This window comes from Protobothrops mucrosquamatus, unplaced genomic scaffold (genome assembly GCF_001527695.2).
Source record: "Protobothrops mucrosquamatus isolate PMUCROS unplaced genomic scaffold, P.Mucros_1.0 scaffold69, whole genome shotgun sequence".
NCBI lineage: Eukaryota > Metazoa > Chordata > Lepidosauria > Squamata > Viperidae > Protobothrops > Protobothrops mucrosquamatus.
In genome coordinates, this window is record NW_015386447.1 from 1198433 (window position 1) to 1213891 (window position 15459).

Consider the following 15459-nt stretch of genomic DNA (forward strand, 5'->3'; position numbering starts at 1 on the left):
CAAATGCCTTACTGAAATCTAAGTATACTACGTCCACAGCATTTTGCTGGTCTACTAGTTTAGTCGCTTTATCAAAGAATGAAATAAGATTGGTTTGACATGATCTGTTTTTAACAAACCCGTGCTGGCTACTAGTTACAACTTTGTTTGCTTCTAGTTGTTCGCAGATCTGTTTTTTGATTATCTTTTCTAGGATCTTCCCAGGTATTGATGTTAAACTGATTGGTCTGTAGTTTCCTGGGTCTATTTTTTCCCCTTTCTTGAAGATGGGAACCACATCAGCCCTTTTCCAATCCTCGGGTACTTCCCCGGTGCTCCAAGGTTTATGAAAGATGTGGTACAATGGTTCTGAGATAACATCTGCCAGCTCCTTCAGAACTCTGGGATGTAATCTGTCGGGTCCCGTTGATATATATTCATCAAGGTCGGATAGGTTTTCTCTTACCATTTTCTTGCTTATTTTAATTTTTGTGTCTAGTTTGTCTTTTGTAGTGGGTTTTTTGGTATGTTGGGCTATAGTTTGTTTTTGTGTGAAGACTGATGCAAAGTATGAGTTAAGCAGCTCTGCTTTCTCCCTGTTTGCTGTTATTTTCTTTCCATCTTCTCTCTTTAGTGGACATACAGTTTCTTTGACTTTTTTCTTGTTGTTAATATGTTGTAAGAAACTTTTTTTATTATTATCTTTGATTTTTGTTGTGAATCTTTGTTTCTTCTAAGCCTTTGCTTTCCTGACTTTATCTTTGCATGTTCTGGCTGTCTGCTGATAATCGGCTTTAATTATGTGACCCTCTTTCCATTTTTTATATTTGTCCTTTTTATCTTTCAGTTTGTCAGAGAGATCTTTGTGCAGCCATGTTGGTTTCTTCTTGAATTTCTTCGTTTTCTTTTTTAGTGGTATTGTGTTGGTCTGGGCTTTTATGATCACATTTTTCAGAGTTTCCCATGCTTCTTGGGTTGTTTTCCCCTTTAGGATTTTCGTCCATGGGATCTTTCCTAGGTTCTCTGAGTTTATTAAAGTCAGCTCTTTTGAAGTTCAAGACACAGGTTGGGTTGTTTTCTATTGCTAATGTTTTGCATTATATTAATTCCAATATAATGTGGTCACTTTCGCCCAAGGTTCTGGCAACTTCAACTCCCTTTATCACTTCTTCTCTATTAGTAAGAATTAAGTCCAGTATAGCTTTACATCTAGTTCCCTCCTCCATCTTTTGGGTGACAAAATTGTCAGCTAGGTTGGTTAGGAATCTGTCTGATCTCCCACTCGATTTTGTGTCTGAGATACATTATAGTTACTTGCTTAATGTAATATTTAGCATCCTGATTTTCTTAAGATTTGGGAGAGACTGGGCTGAGAGAGACTTGTTACAAAGACTTGGTTGCTTTTTAGCAGCCTGGGCAAGTTCCTGACATTGGCACTACTTTTATTTGGCTACATATCAGATGATAACCAAAAGTACGTGGATACCTATTGTACTTAGATACAATAAGGTTGATAATTCTGTTGCCCTTAGTGGGAATTGGCATAAATGGGACTGGAATGAACTCCATAATATACCTGGAAATGTGTCCCAAACTAGATAAATGTCATCTTTTTCTCTCAACATGCAAATGAAAGTAGTAGTAGGAAGCTGTATTGGATATGTTCGCTGCTTTTGTAAAAAATTGTAAAAATAATAAAGGCGGAATACAACCAACCAACCAAGCAAACAAACAAACATGAGTCTGAAAGGAGCCAGTTACTTCAAAATCATATAGTTGACCTAACTGGAATCTAAGTTCTGATACCTCTGTTCATGGAAAAAAAAGTCAAATTAATTATTTCAGAAAAAGATTCGAGGGGCTGGAATGGGGATAAAGTCAAAAAACAAACCAAACCAAACCAAACCTGGGAATACTTTGGTTTTTCTTATACTGCCTTTATAGAGAACATACTCTCATGAAGAACAGAGTTTCTTTAAAGATTATATAGCTAGGATGACATGAGTGAAGGTTTTTCATGAAAATTATTCTTCAGTACACTGCAATCTTTTGTAGTGCTTTAACTTTTGTGGGGTATTTATCATTACATTTATTGCTAATATAAAATAACTGAACTGAATGAATGGGGAGCCACAATTATAAATTCAACCTAGCAATATCACAGGGGCAGGATTTCTGCTCTTAGAGGCGTTTTTCATCATGGATAAATTGATATAAAGACCTTGAGAGTCAGATCTTTAAAGTTTCAGAAGGCATATTTAATCATTTTAAGCTCTATTTAAAAGTGATTCTTTTCTATAACATGTGCCTTGTTTGAAGCAATACCATCTTGAATAGATTGAACCATCTGTTTGCGTTATGAGATATAGTATCTTACTTAAGTAAAAAAAGGAAACACTTCTATATATTTTTTTTAGTTTGGGACTATACATAGCACTTAAGTCCAGTGTATTATATATATAGTATATGCAAGAGATAATATGGGTCAAAATAAACTTAGTAAATAAATCAAATCAAATTAATACAAGTTTTTTTAAATGCTAATGCCCTTGTTTTGTTCCACTGGAAGTTGATAGCTTTCCAGGATATTAAACCACAGATAACAGGGATCAGATGGAGCTGGGGGTAAGGCTGGTGCTCTAACAACACACAGTCTGTAATAGTCATGAAATGGATGAAGGGGATATTAAACTACATTGCTTCATGTACTGTATGTAAATTTCAGGCTTCAACAGTGATTAAAAAAAAGCATTCCTCCTTTTTTGAAAAGATGGTGATCTTTATGATGAAATCATAGAATTATAGAGTTGGAAAGAACCTTCTAGATCATCTCATCTAATCTCTTACTTGAAACAGGAAATCCAGCATTACAGCACTGCCACCAAATGGCTACCTTTGCTTGAAGAGCTCCAGTAAAGCAAAACTCATTTTGTCATGTCATTGGCTTGATTGCTCAACTATGTTATCTATTAAAGGTTTGTCCAAATGTTGAACTGAATCTTATTCTTACAAATTGAGAATGTTATGTCCTTAGGTACAAAAGAAACATAACCTGGAGCAGCAGTTCTGTGATCATCAGTGAAATGTAAAATGTAAAAAAATCACTTAAAATCATTTAAATTCTTGTGAATTCATTTAATTATGATAAATTGATAAAAATACGAGTGGAAATTTTAAATATTTATCTATTATTTTATTTATTGTTTAATGTTGATGAATTTATGTGATGGAATCAGGTTCTGGAACAATGCTCTGTTGTTGTTTATGCCCATTTGTTAAAAATGATCCAAAACATATTATATAACTTAAAAAAACATTCTCTACTCATAAATCAAAAGAATAACCTTGTGGTATAAAGGCCTATAAGTCTTATCACCATTGTAAATGGATCATATTCTGCCAATTTTGACAAAAAGTTTTCAGATGAACAGGACTATTATGCTGGAATATAGTACAGATTTATTTATTTGTATTTATTTATCAAATTTATTTGCCGCCTATCTGATGGTTCAGGTGACTCTGAGTCACATGATGGAGGAGGTCTTTCCCAGGGAGCAAAGAAGCAGCTCAGACCGGAATCTTTGGCATGCAGGAAGAGAGCCAGGGCAGACCCTCCCTAACCTTTCACAGGATATATGTAATAGTTATGCAGATTTGTGATTTAGTCTGACAAGATTCCTGTCTATAGGTGAACAGTAATAAAGAAACAGACCAATCAGCCTGACCTCAATACCTGGGAAGATTCTGGAAAAGATAATCAAGCAATGAATCAGCAAATATCTAGAGACAAACAAAGTCATTACCAAAAGCCAGCATGGGTTTGTCATAAACAGATCATGCCAGACAAATCTTATTGCATTCTTTGACCAGGTGACAAAATTAGTGGATCAGAGGAATGCTGTAGATATAATTTACTTCAGTAAGGCATTTGATAAAGTAGATCACAACCTACTACTTGGTAAGATAGAAAAATATGGGTTAACAGCATCACCACCAAATGGATTCATAGCTGACTGACCGGCTGTACTCAGCGTGTGGTCCTCAAAGGAACTGCATCTACATGGAGGGAAGTGTGTAGTGGGGTGCCCCAGGGCTCTGTCCTGGGCCCAGTGCTCTTCAACATCTTTATCAATTATTTGGATGAGGGGATAGATGGGAAACTCATCAAATTTGCAGACGACACCAAGCTGGCAGGAATAGCCAACACTCCAGAAGATAGGCTTAAGATAAAGAAGGATCTTGACAGACTTGAACATTGGGCGCTATCTAACAAAACAAAATTCAATAGTGTAAAAAGTAAGGTTCTACATTTAGGTAACAAAAATCAAATACATAGGTATAGTATAGGGGGTACCTTGTTCAATAGTAGTAACTGTGAGAGGGCTCTTAGAGTCCTAGTGGACAATCACCTAAAATATGAGCCAGCAGTGTGCTGCAACTGCCAAAAAAGCCAACACAGTGCTAGGCTCCATTAATAGAGGGATAGAATCAAGATCACGTGAAGTGGTAATACCACTTTACAATACCACTTGGAATACTGCATCCAGTTTTGGTCACTACGATGTAAAAAATATGTTGAGACTCTGGAAAGAGTGCAGAGAAGAGCAACAAAGATGGCTAAAACATATAAGGAACAGTTGCTGGAACTGGGTATGTCTAGTTTAATGAAGAGAAGGGCTAAGGGTGACATGAAAGCAGTGTTCCAATATCTCAGGGGCTGCCACAAAGAAGAGGGAATCAAGCTATTCTCCAAGGCGCCTGAAGGCAGGACAAGAAGCAATGGATGGAAACTAATCAAGGAGAGAAGCAACCTAGAACTAAGGAGAAATTTCCTGACAGTCAGAACAATTAATCAGTGGAACAACCTGCTTCCAGAAGTTGTATATGCTCCAACACTGGAAGTTTTTAAGAAGAGACTGGACAGCCATTTGTCTGAAATGGTGTAGGATTTCCTGCCTGAGCAGGGGGTTGGACTAGATGACCTCCAAGGTCCCTTCCAACTTTACTATTATTATTATTATTATTATTATTATTATTATTATTATTATTATTATTATTATTGTTGTTGTTGTTGTTGTTGTTGTTGTTGTTGTTGTTATTTTTGTTGTTGTTGTTGTTGTTATTTTTGTTGTTGTTGTTGTTGTTGTTGTTGTTGTTATAAACTGCTGTGAAGTAACATCTTGTGTTGTTCTTGGTTCCTTCCACCTAACAATTATCCAGCAGTATTTTATACAATTCTGCAGTGAAAATCAATTACATCTGATAAAAGATGGCTGCAGAATGCTTTTCAGAAAATTCTGATATTGCTAAATACGAAGCAAAAATTCCCAAATGCAAAAGAAGGTGAAATAAATCTTAGGTGATAAATTGAAGCAGCTGAAGAAAGAAAGCAAAAGACAACAGATTCAGGCAGAAATCTCCCCAGATAAAAACTGCGTATAAGAGAAGAAGTTGTATTGAAATAAGCAATGCAAAGAAACTAAGTATAACAATTGAATGGAAAAGATGTCTGAGAAAAATTACAGAAATCAAGAACATTTATGTTAAGATGGACACAATTAGAACAAACAGGGCAAATATCTTTTAAATAAAGCAGATATATTATAAAATATATGGAAGTATACAAAAAGATTGTTAAATATGAAGATTTGATTGCTAAACTAAACCCAGACATTCTGGAACCAGGTATTAAAAAGCAGAACAAACGAACTGTTAACAACAAAAGTGCAGAAATTGATGAAATCAATACCCTTTAAATATTTTGGATGATAATGTAGTTGGAGTGCTGCTTGCAGTTTAGAAAAGTGGGAAAAATCAATACATATTCCAATACCAAAAAAAGGCAGTAGTAAAGAATGCTCAAACTATTAAATAAATAAATCAGAGCTGAAGAAACTTCTTGGATGAGAAGCAAAATGTCTTTAAGAAAACAAGAAAGTCCAGTTGCCTCGTGAAAAAAGCACCTTTGGGATATTAAATAAATACATTTATCTTTTAGACTACCAAGATAGTCTTCAATATTTTGCAATCCAGACTGGAACAATACATAGAATAACAACTGTGCAAGTTTATTCAGAAGAGGCAGAGATATTTGAATGCATATTATTTCCATTTAACAGATAATGAAAAAAGCAAGAGAGTTTAAGAAGACTGTCTTTTTTTTTTTTTTTTTTTTGCTCTACAGGCTTCTGACTATATAGACAACCAAAAATTGTGGCTAGTCCTTAAAAATGTAGGCATATTGAGTCATCTCGTCTGCTTATTGAAAAATGTACATAAGGACCAGGAAGCAATAATTAGTACAGACTATAAAGCAACTGAATGAGTGGCGTGGTGATTCAATGGTGAAGATGCTTGCCTCCCCCTCAGAAGATTGAGAGTTCAATCCTTGATAGTGGCACATGTTTTTCTCCTAAGTGCAAAGAAAAAATATCTGCTGCAAACTCCACGTAGGCATCAGGAAGGGCATTTGGCCAGTAAATGCTCAGCTCCATCCAATCTCCACGACTCTACCCCGAATTAAGGGACTACAGGGTTGTAAAAAGGGGGGGGGTTAAATGAAGCAAATAAATAGTGCAGATTGGAAAAGGTTTGCCTATAGCGTACATTGTCACCTTATTTATTTAATTTAAATGCACCATATAACATAATAAATGTTGGACTAGAAGAAATATAAATTCAAATTAAAATTGCTGGGAGAAACCTCAAAAAGTTCAAAAAGAGATACTAATGATACTATTTGAATGGAAACAGGGAAGAGTTGAAGAATCTCTTGTTGATTCTGCTGCTCAGTATTAAAATGAAAAAAATAAATGTTCTGAAGAGGCAATGCCAATAATATTCAAATAGGTGGAAGAAAGGTTTGCTGGTTGGTTCTTCTGATTTAGAGCTTTAATTTAGATGTGATTTGAGAGGAATTGACGAACTCAAAGCCACCTGAGGGCTTCCCTTGCTTAGAGTGCACCTGAACCTCGTCTCTTCCATTTTTAGTCCCAAACCTTAACCAACTAACAGATTTTATCTTCCTGGACACCAAATGCATAGAGTTGGTAACTAATGACATGAAAAGACATATCTGATACTTCAGAGGAGGACTAGTATTGATTTACAAACAATACTAAACATCACACTATATATTGTCAAAACAATGGTTTTCCTACTTATAACATATCAATGTGAAAACATCAGAATGTCAAACCATCAGAAAAGGCAACCAGAAAAAAAAGTGTGGCGCTGCAATACTGGAGAATATTGTTGAGAAGACCTTGGACTGCAAGAAGAACACAAAAGAATATTCACTGGGTCATGAAGAGATGCAAGAAATTGAATGACTGAACAAAATCAAAACTTATAATATAAAACCAATGTAAGCTTTCTGTATTTATGAAAATGCCAGTCAGCCAGAAAATAGATCATATAGAAAAGGTATAGCTGAAAACCCCTTCTAAATGCTGGTTATCTCCAATTGGTTACCTCCAATTCCACCCCTCATGATATTTAAAATCCAGCATGAAAATCCAGCATGAAAATGAATTTTTGTGAGCTTGAAAGCTTTCTCATGGTTTTGGGACATTTTATTTGAAAATGTATGTGAAAATGGCTGCCCCCTCAATTCCAAGTGATTACTCTAATTAGCTAGTTATAATTTTAATTTTAACGGAAAATAGGCCAGTGGTGCAATATTACTAAGCCAGAGATAATGAATACATTTCAGCTTTTCTCACTGGTTACTTACTGGTTGGTCTGCCCTATTGATTCCAATAAGGAAGAGAAGTTCTGCCACAAACAAGCTGATGCACAAGTTCTTATGGATAGTGTTTCTGTCACTTTGTAGTCCGCGGAAGAAGCAGAAAGTAAAAATGCAGATCAGGAGACAGACAAGGGACAGAAGAATGCCGACCCAAGTGATGACATCCAGTATCAGATCATGGACTGCATCTCCATGCTGCAAATAATTTTAAAAAAAGTCATCAATTATATATCGACCTTCAAAATCTAAGGAAGCTAAGTCTATTTAAGACACTTTGACAGTTTCCATCATTCTCTCACAAATGCATGGTGTGCATATTAACATAATTGCAGATTATGTTAATTGTTTGCTTGCGTTTTCCCCCCTCATTTGTTTTGTTTAAAAATTAGTATCCTGAAGAGCCATCATCTGAATTCTGATCTCAGCTACACAAAGACAATGAACATAAATGACACATATTATAGATTAATAGCATTAGTAAACTAGATCAAATCTGAGCTGCAGTATGAGACTTAAAGCAGGGTTCTTTGCTTTGACAAATTTTTAAATAAAACAAGCTACTTCAAACACAAAGCAACCATGTTGCTTCACATCAGACTGGTTTGAACTCTCTTTAGACTTCACCTACAGAGCTTGCACTATGGGAGAAAACAAAAGGAAGCTATTTTTTGGAAAGTCTGAGAGGAATTTTTGCTGAAAGTTTCTGAGGGTGCAACATCCTCGGTATGTTCTGAAGGTCTGCTAGGTGGACAACTTTGGTCTGTGGAATCCTGAAGTTATCTGGCCTGGAATATTTTCAGTCAGTGCTGCAGAAGAATGCTGAGGGGGTCTTTCTCCAACTGAAACTGGTCTGAAGTACCTAACATTACCTGAGTTATTTCAAAGAAGTAAAGCAGGTTACATTTTCATTTCAGTACAGAAAACTGCATCATCTCCAAGGCAAGAATTGCTTAAATGAAATGAATCTAAAATACTTTGCATAGGCCAATTATAGATCAATATGATATTGGCCCTTAATTAGTTTTGCTTCAAGGGTCCCTATGAGGTTTTTGATTATTCACTGATTATTTTAATAAATTATATTTTTTAATTCTCTGCCTGCAATATTGATGGATCCCGCTGAGATTCTGCCTGAATTGGGGTAGGTTATAAATATAGTTAAATAAATGAATAAATGAAATAAAATATTTAGAGAGAATAATGATTGCATTTTTCATCCTTTCATACTGGCAATGTTTTAAAAGTATGGTGATTTCTTTCAAGAAAATAATATCATGATTCCAACAGATGAAACCCTTCAAAAGAACAGATAAAAGACATCAACAATAAACATCAAAATGAATTTCCACTTTTTAAACTATTAGAGTATAGATTAAATACTATAACGGTATATATAGCAATGATTTAACTATTATAGTATTAGAATATTAAGAAGGCAAAACTAGCAATTTTGAAAATGTTAATTTTAACATAATTGTCAAATATTTTGTATTTGATTTCCAGATGACCACATTATTTTCCTCTGTAGTCATATGTACTGTAGATCAAGGTTATACATCTAATGAAGTTTCCAAGGATAGAAGAAAAACTTATACACCTTTCTCTTTGCTTTTAAAAATTGTTTATCTCAAAAGAACCTATACTTCATGTTTCCTGTAATAGAACTACATTACTTGTTGAAATCCGTAGCTTGAACGTCTAACTTGTATGTCTATATTAGTAAGACAATACAGCAGCCATATGTAGATTGAGTAAGCTTCCCCTCAGCATGAAATCCCTCCACAAGTTTGAATTGAAACAGATGTTGAATGAGTTCAATTAAATTAACTACAATGTTTTCCTTCTCTAATATTCAAAGCAGTCACTTGCCTATCTGCAAGCATAGATACATTTTCATTCCACTCATAATTTAGTGTTCATGTCTTTGAAGCATCATTAGAACTTGAATTCAACTTAATAAAATGTGTTTTTCTCCTTAATACACATAACTTGCTGAAATTCCATAGTATATAATAGGACTGCATGAGGAATTTGTTTAGAAGGGCCCTTCCCAGAGATGCTGGCACAATTATTTTATTGTTCATCTTAGACAGAACGGTTGACTTAATTGTCAGCTTAACGACAAGCCAGGGTGAATAATTCCTTTGTTTTTTGTCTTTAGTTCATATACCTTCTGGATTTTACAGAGAAGCCTTGTTTTGTATACCAAGTTCCCCAGAATTTGTCTATATTAGCGGTGTCAAACTGCTGGCCCGTGGGCTGGTTGCATCATACGGAGGCCACACCCACCCCAGCTCGGGCAATACAAAAAAAGTCGTGATGTCACGTGACGCAGCGAGTTTGACACCTATGGTCTATATCAGTTAACTGTCTGCATCAACATTTTGAGGGATTCATCAGTGGTAGAAACCAATGATAGTGAATATTTTAGTTCCTTCAATTTAGAGATAATCACTATTTATTCTTTCTGCAAGAGAGCTTTATAGAAATTAATTCATCTTTCTTTCTCTGTTTCATTTGTCATCTGTTTCTTCACGTAATGAAATTTTGATGATTAAAATTGCCCTTGAAGAGATTGGGAAATATAGCAGTAGCACTTTTTAATCATGAGTATCTGTAATACAATCAATCCAATAGCACCTAAACTATAAGAGGCATCTCACTGGCACAAGGGGGCAGATACAATCTGAGTATAGTATACATCAAAACCTGCCACCCAAGCAGAGGGGTAGGAAGCAATGGAAGCACATGAAAACATGCAAGTGGTACTCTGACTTGTGAGACTTATAAATAATCTTATGATAAAAGCTCTCCTCATAGTTATCAGCTTTAGATTTGTTAGACATTATATTCCTATCTGAGGTCCATATATATGTAGGTCAAGCACTTCCTTAGTCTTAGGAAATCCTGATAGCATCACTGATTCTAGGACATATCCATAAGGGATCTTTTGCCCCAAATAGACAATTATTCTACATACTGAACGGAAGACCTATGGGAAAAGAGTCACCATCAGAAGGTTTATACACTTTCCTAATATTTCAACTAGCATGCTAGATAATACAATTCTTGAAAGAGGCCATTTCATAAGTATTGGATGAAATGGCACCTACAGGTAATCCCCGAGTTACGAGCGTTCACTTAACACTAGTTCAAAATTATGTGATGAGCGCCCCCTAGTGCTTATGAGCAAGTCCTGAAGTTATGAATATTGCAGCACCATGGCAGTCGTTCGCCCTTACAAGCGATCGCAGTGGACCTGCAACATTCACCTCTCTCCCCACCCCCGCCCCGGGTCTCCCTAGGCACCAGGCCTTCAATACTGACCCTGGAAAGATCAAGATCCTTCGCTTTCTTGGCTGCTCCAAACCTTTGGTCCATTGGCAGAGAATGAAGGCCTAAAATAATGCAAGATCATGCGAAATCAGTGGGGCGAGATCTGATGCTATTGATCTCGCATGATCTCATGGTACTTTAGGCCTCTGTTCTCTGCAACAGAGAACAGAACCGAAGCTGGGGGATGCTTCCGTGCAACCCCCCGTGGCCTGATCCGGGCTCCGGAGGCTTTTTCCAGGCCTGATTGGGCCATGGGGGGCTGCGGAAGCGTTTGCTGGCCTTAAATCCAGGCAGTAGCAGCCTGAAAAAGGCATCTGGAGCCTGGATCGGGCCACGGGGGGGGGTGTGTGTGTCATGGAACTGTGGCAGAGAGGAAACAGATCTTTTCTAGGTGAGTCCGGTGCTACCAGAAGGGAGGGGGATGCATGCGGTATCTTGGTGAGTTGGGGATGCCTTGGGGGCCTGTTCCAACACTAGGCCCTCCATCGCCTTCCCCACCCTGAGATACCTCATGTTCGCTTGACGAGCCATGTGCATTTTAACGAATAAGAGAGTGATCTCATACCTCGAATGAGATTCACTCTAAAAGTTTTTGAATTACGAGTGTAATGGGCAGGCTCAATTACACTCGTAATTTGAGGACTACCTGTATATTCCTCCCTCCCCTGAGAACAAAGAATCTTAAACAATGCAAAGTTATTTTTTAAAAACAAATTGGATAAAAAAGAATATGACTTGAGGTAATTTAGTATCTAAACCATCAAGGAAGATTTACATCAAGGATAATTCTGCAAATCATATAAACACAAAACATGCACTTCATTTCTGGCAGACAGCATATTTATAATACTAGTACACTTTTCAGATTACCACTTTTGAGCGAAAGCTGGATTTTAAATAATACATAACTAGAAAATAGAAACATGGATGGAAATATCACAGTGACCAAATATTATGGTGGTAATGATGTCCAGATGCTGTGTGCCCATGAAGGGATGAACTCAAAACAGTAGAAATACTCCTCCAGGAGACAATTGCATCACCACACACATACAAAATATTAGTATAATATAATATAATATAAGTATCAATTCTACCATTCATTCCCTCCATTAGCATTAGCAGCAATGATCCTATAATTATTTTTGCTAGTAAAACAGCTCTTTCAACGTAATGTTCTGCTTTGTAACTGAGGTATTGCTCAAGTATAGGTCATGACTGTAACACTGTCTTCCATTGGCATAGGAGGGCTTCCACCAAATCCTAAGGTGAAATCCTTTTGGTGAACTTTGAATATACCTTGTCTTATTTCCTTGAACATTTTAAAGTCAATATTCATTTAATTGAATACTAAGATTCAATATGTTAAGCATATCTTCCAGGCAAACAACCTGTACAAAAATACCCAGAATCAGGAGGACTTCCGGTGTGCAGGCGACTTCGTCGGACGCAGCCGACAGCTGCCTCCCACCTTTTTCGCGTAAAAGCCGTTTTGACAGCAAGCATCAGCTGTCAAACGGCTCGATACCCTTCCCCCGGGCATAAGGGGATCGGTGAGCTGCCTGGGGTAGGAGTTGAGTTCCCGAGTCGTCCTTTGTGGATGATGTAGGTTAGAACTCCTCCGGAGCCCCGAGGATTCTCCGCGATCTAGGACGCCTTCGCTTTGGCGAAGCTAGAAGCCGCCGCCACCGCTGCAACTTAAATTGAACTGTGAGTTATTATATGCAGACAAACCGACCCTGGAAGTCTGTTTTTTATTTTGGATATTACTCTAACTTGGAATATTTTGATCTTCCCCATACTTGGGGTGGATTGAGTGAAAGTGAACTTAAAATGGCGTTGGAATGAAACTTTTTAGCAAGAAGAAACAAAAGTGATTTGGATTTCCGGTCTGGAACTTTCGCTACTTTTAAGACTTTCATTACTTGCTCTGGATTAACTGTTAAAAAGACTTTTACATAGACTGAAATTTTAAACTGCTAATATGGCTTCGAGAAAAGTGGTGTCCACAACTTCAAAATCAATTACATCTCCGACTCCCCAGCCGCTCCAACAAATTTCTAAGCCGGCTTCCCACCCGCCACCCCTACCGCCATCTTCCTCACCTCCACCGCCCCCTGGTAAAGAATTACAGGATTTAGTGACTGAAAGTATTAAGCAAATGACAGAGATGTTACAAAAAATGGATGCTAAAATTGAGAATAAGATTGATCAATTAATACAGCAACAACAAGAATTATTACAGAAACATGAGGGCTTCCGTCTGAATATGACAACTGCTTTTCAAGGTTTGGCTGAATATGTGGATGGGGTGGCAGAAAGGGTGGAGGAAAATGAACAGAGGGCTGAAGTGAGCGAGCAAAGATTGGAACTCGTAGAGGAGGGCTTGGAAAATGTTAAAGGTGATGTCTTGGTCGCTCAATTCCGGGACATGGAGTACGCGATTCGAATTTGCGGGCTGGCTGAGGATTCAAAAGAAAAATTAAGAGAAGTAATCTCAGAGGCATTCGCAGATGCCCTGGCTTGTGGGCAGGAATTAATTTATGATGAAATAGAACGTGTCTTCAGGGTGAATTCTTGGGTGGCTCGTCAAAGAAATTTGCCAAGAGATGTGGTGGTGTATTTTACAAGAAAAATGAGACGAAATGAAATAATGCAGCTTTTTTACCAACAAAGATTTAAGATCTTAAACCAAGACATCATTCTTCTAAAAGAAATTCCAGCGAAAATACTTAAAGCGCGTCGGGACTATGCTTTTTTGGTGCAGGAACTTAAGAATAGACAAATGATTTTTAGATGGGATATACCGGTGGGTATAATCGTAACTGTGGCTGGTAAGCGTTACAGAATTAATTCAGTTAAAAAAGCGAATGATTTTATGGCGTCTGTGTTGCGAGTGGAGCATCCACCCACACCTCAAAAGACTGATCAATCCGAGCACTTGATTGTGGACCTCCCTTCTACTTCCGGTGTTAAGGATGCAAATGGGTGTTTAAAAGATGATGGAATAGAACAAAGAATGACTCGCGCAGCTCACAGACGCAAGGAAAAAGAACAACAAATGACAGCTCGCCCGTCAACATCTGACAGCCCGCCACCTGCTATTTCTGAGCCAGTAGGTGGCGCTAGACCCAAGGTTTTTGTTAAGTCTTACGCTTCAAGTATCGCTATAGGATTGAAATCAGCTAATGTTTAAAATTTCATCTTGGAACGTGGGGGGGCTTAACACACCCCACAAAAGACGCAAGATTTTTCATTATTTAAGACATTTTAATAATGATATCATATGTCTACAAGAGACTCATATTGTGGCTAAAGATCAAAAATTATTGTTAAATTCTAAGCTTGGAGATTTGTTTGCTGCACATGCTCTTAAAAAAAAAAGCTGGGGTTGCATTATATATAAAGAAAGACCTTTCACCTATTTTAAAAGAAGCTGACAAAGAAGGAAGATTTTTATTTGTGGAAATAAACTTAAATGGAAGAAAGTGCTTAATAGTGGGGGTTTATGCCCCCAATCAACTGTCATCTCAAAAACAATTTTATAGACAATTACACCAGAAAATTGTGGCTATGGATTATAATTCTTTGATTGTTATGGGGGACTGGAATGGGGTACTTGATACTTTAAAAGATAAAAAGACAACTTCTAAGGATGTGGCCCTTTCCAGACTCCCTAAATCTTTTTCTGCAATGATGGTGGATGTTTGGAGATCACAACATATGAATGAACGTGACTTTACTTTTTTCTCTCATAGACATGAGTCTTTCTCAAGGATTGATTTTGTTTTGACATCAACTGATTTACTTACTGCTTGCAATAAAACAAAAAATTTTCCCAGAACTTTGACTGACCATAGTATGGTATGGTTAGAGATTGGTCAACAAAAAAAAAGGAAATCCTGGAGAATAAATGAAAATCTGTTTAATTATGAGGATAAGGTCAAAGTTCTGAAGGAACATATGGAAGAGTTTTTTCAATTTAACTTGAATAAAGATACTCCTATACATACTGTTTGGGACGCCAGTAAAGCCTATTTGAGGGGCCTATTAATTTCTATGAACAATGCACATAAACACAAGCAAATACAGAGTAGATTAAATTTGGAAAAAGAAATTGGGACTAAAGAAAAATTATTATCTCAGCGACCAACAGATATTAACTTGAAGGCTTCTATTAAAATGCTTAAGGATCAATTCAACATGTTAATTGCTGATCAGGTGGCCACCAATTTGAAATATATTAAACACAATACATTTGCTAATGCAAATAAACCAGGGAGATGGTTGGCTTACCAACTACGCAAGAGACAAAAAGCTAGAGTTATATCAAAAGTTTTGGTTAAGGGTCGTGAGGTATATCAACAAGAACTGATTAAAAAAGCATTTACAGA

At 36.9% G+C, this 15459-nt stretch overlaps 1 protein-coding gene across 3 annotated transcripts in view; it reads right to left on the reverse strand.

Moving 5' to 3' along the window:
- Positions 1-15459, reverse strand: part of ADGRL3 (adhesion G protein-coupled receptor L3) — a 410528-nt gene that overhangs the window by 198887 nt on the left and 196182 nt on the right. For all 3 annotated transcript variants that reach the window (XM_029283374.1, XM_015812132.1, XM_029283375.1), the window contains one exon: positions 7715-7924. In XM_029283374.1, the coding sequence (XP_029139207.1) occupies positions 7715-7924 (210 nt within the window). The remainder of the gene's footprint in view (positions 1-7714; positions 7925-15459) is intronic.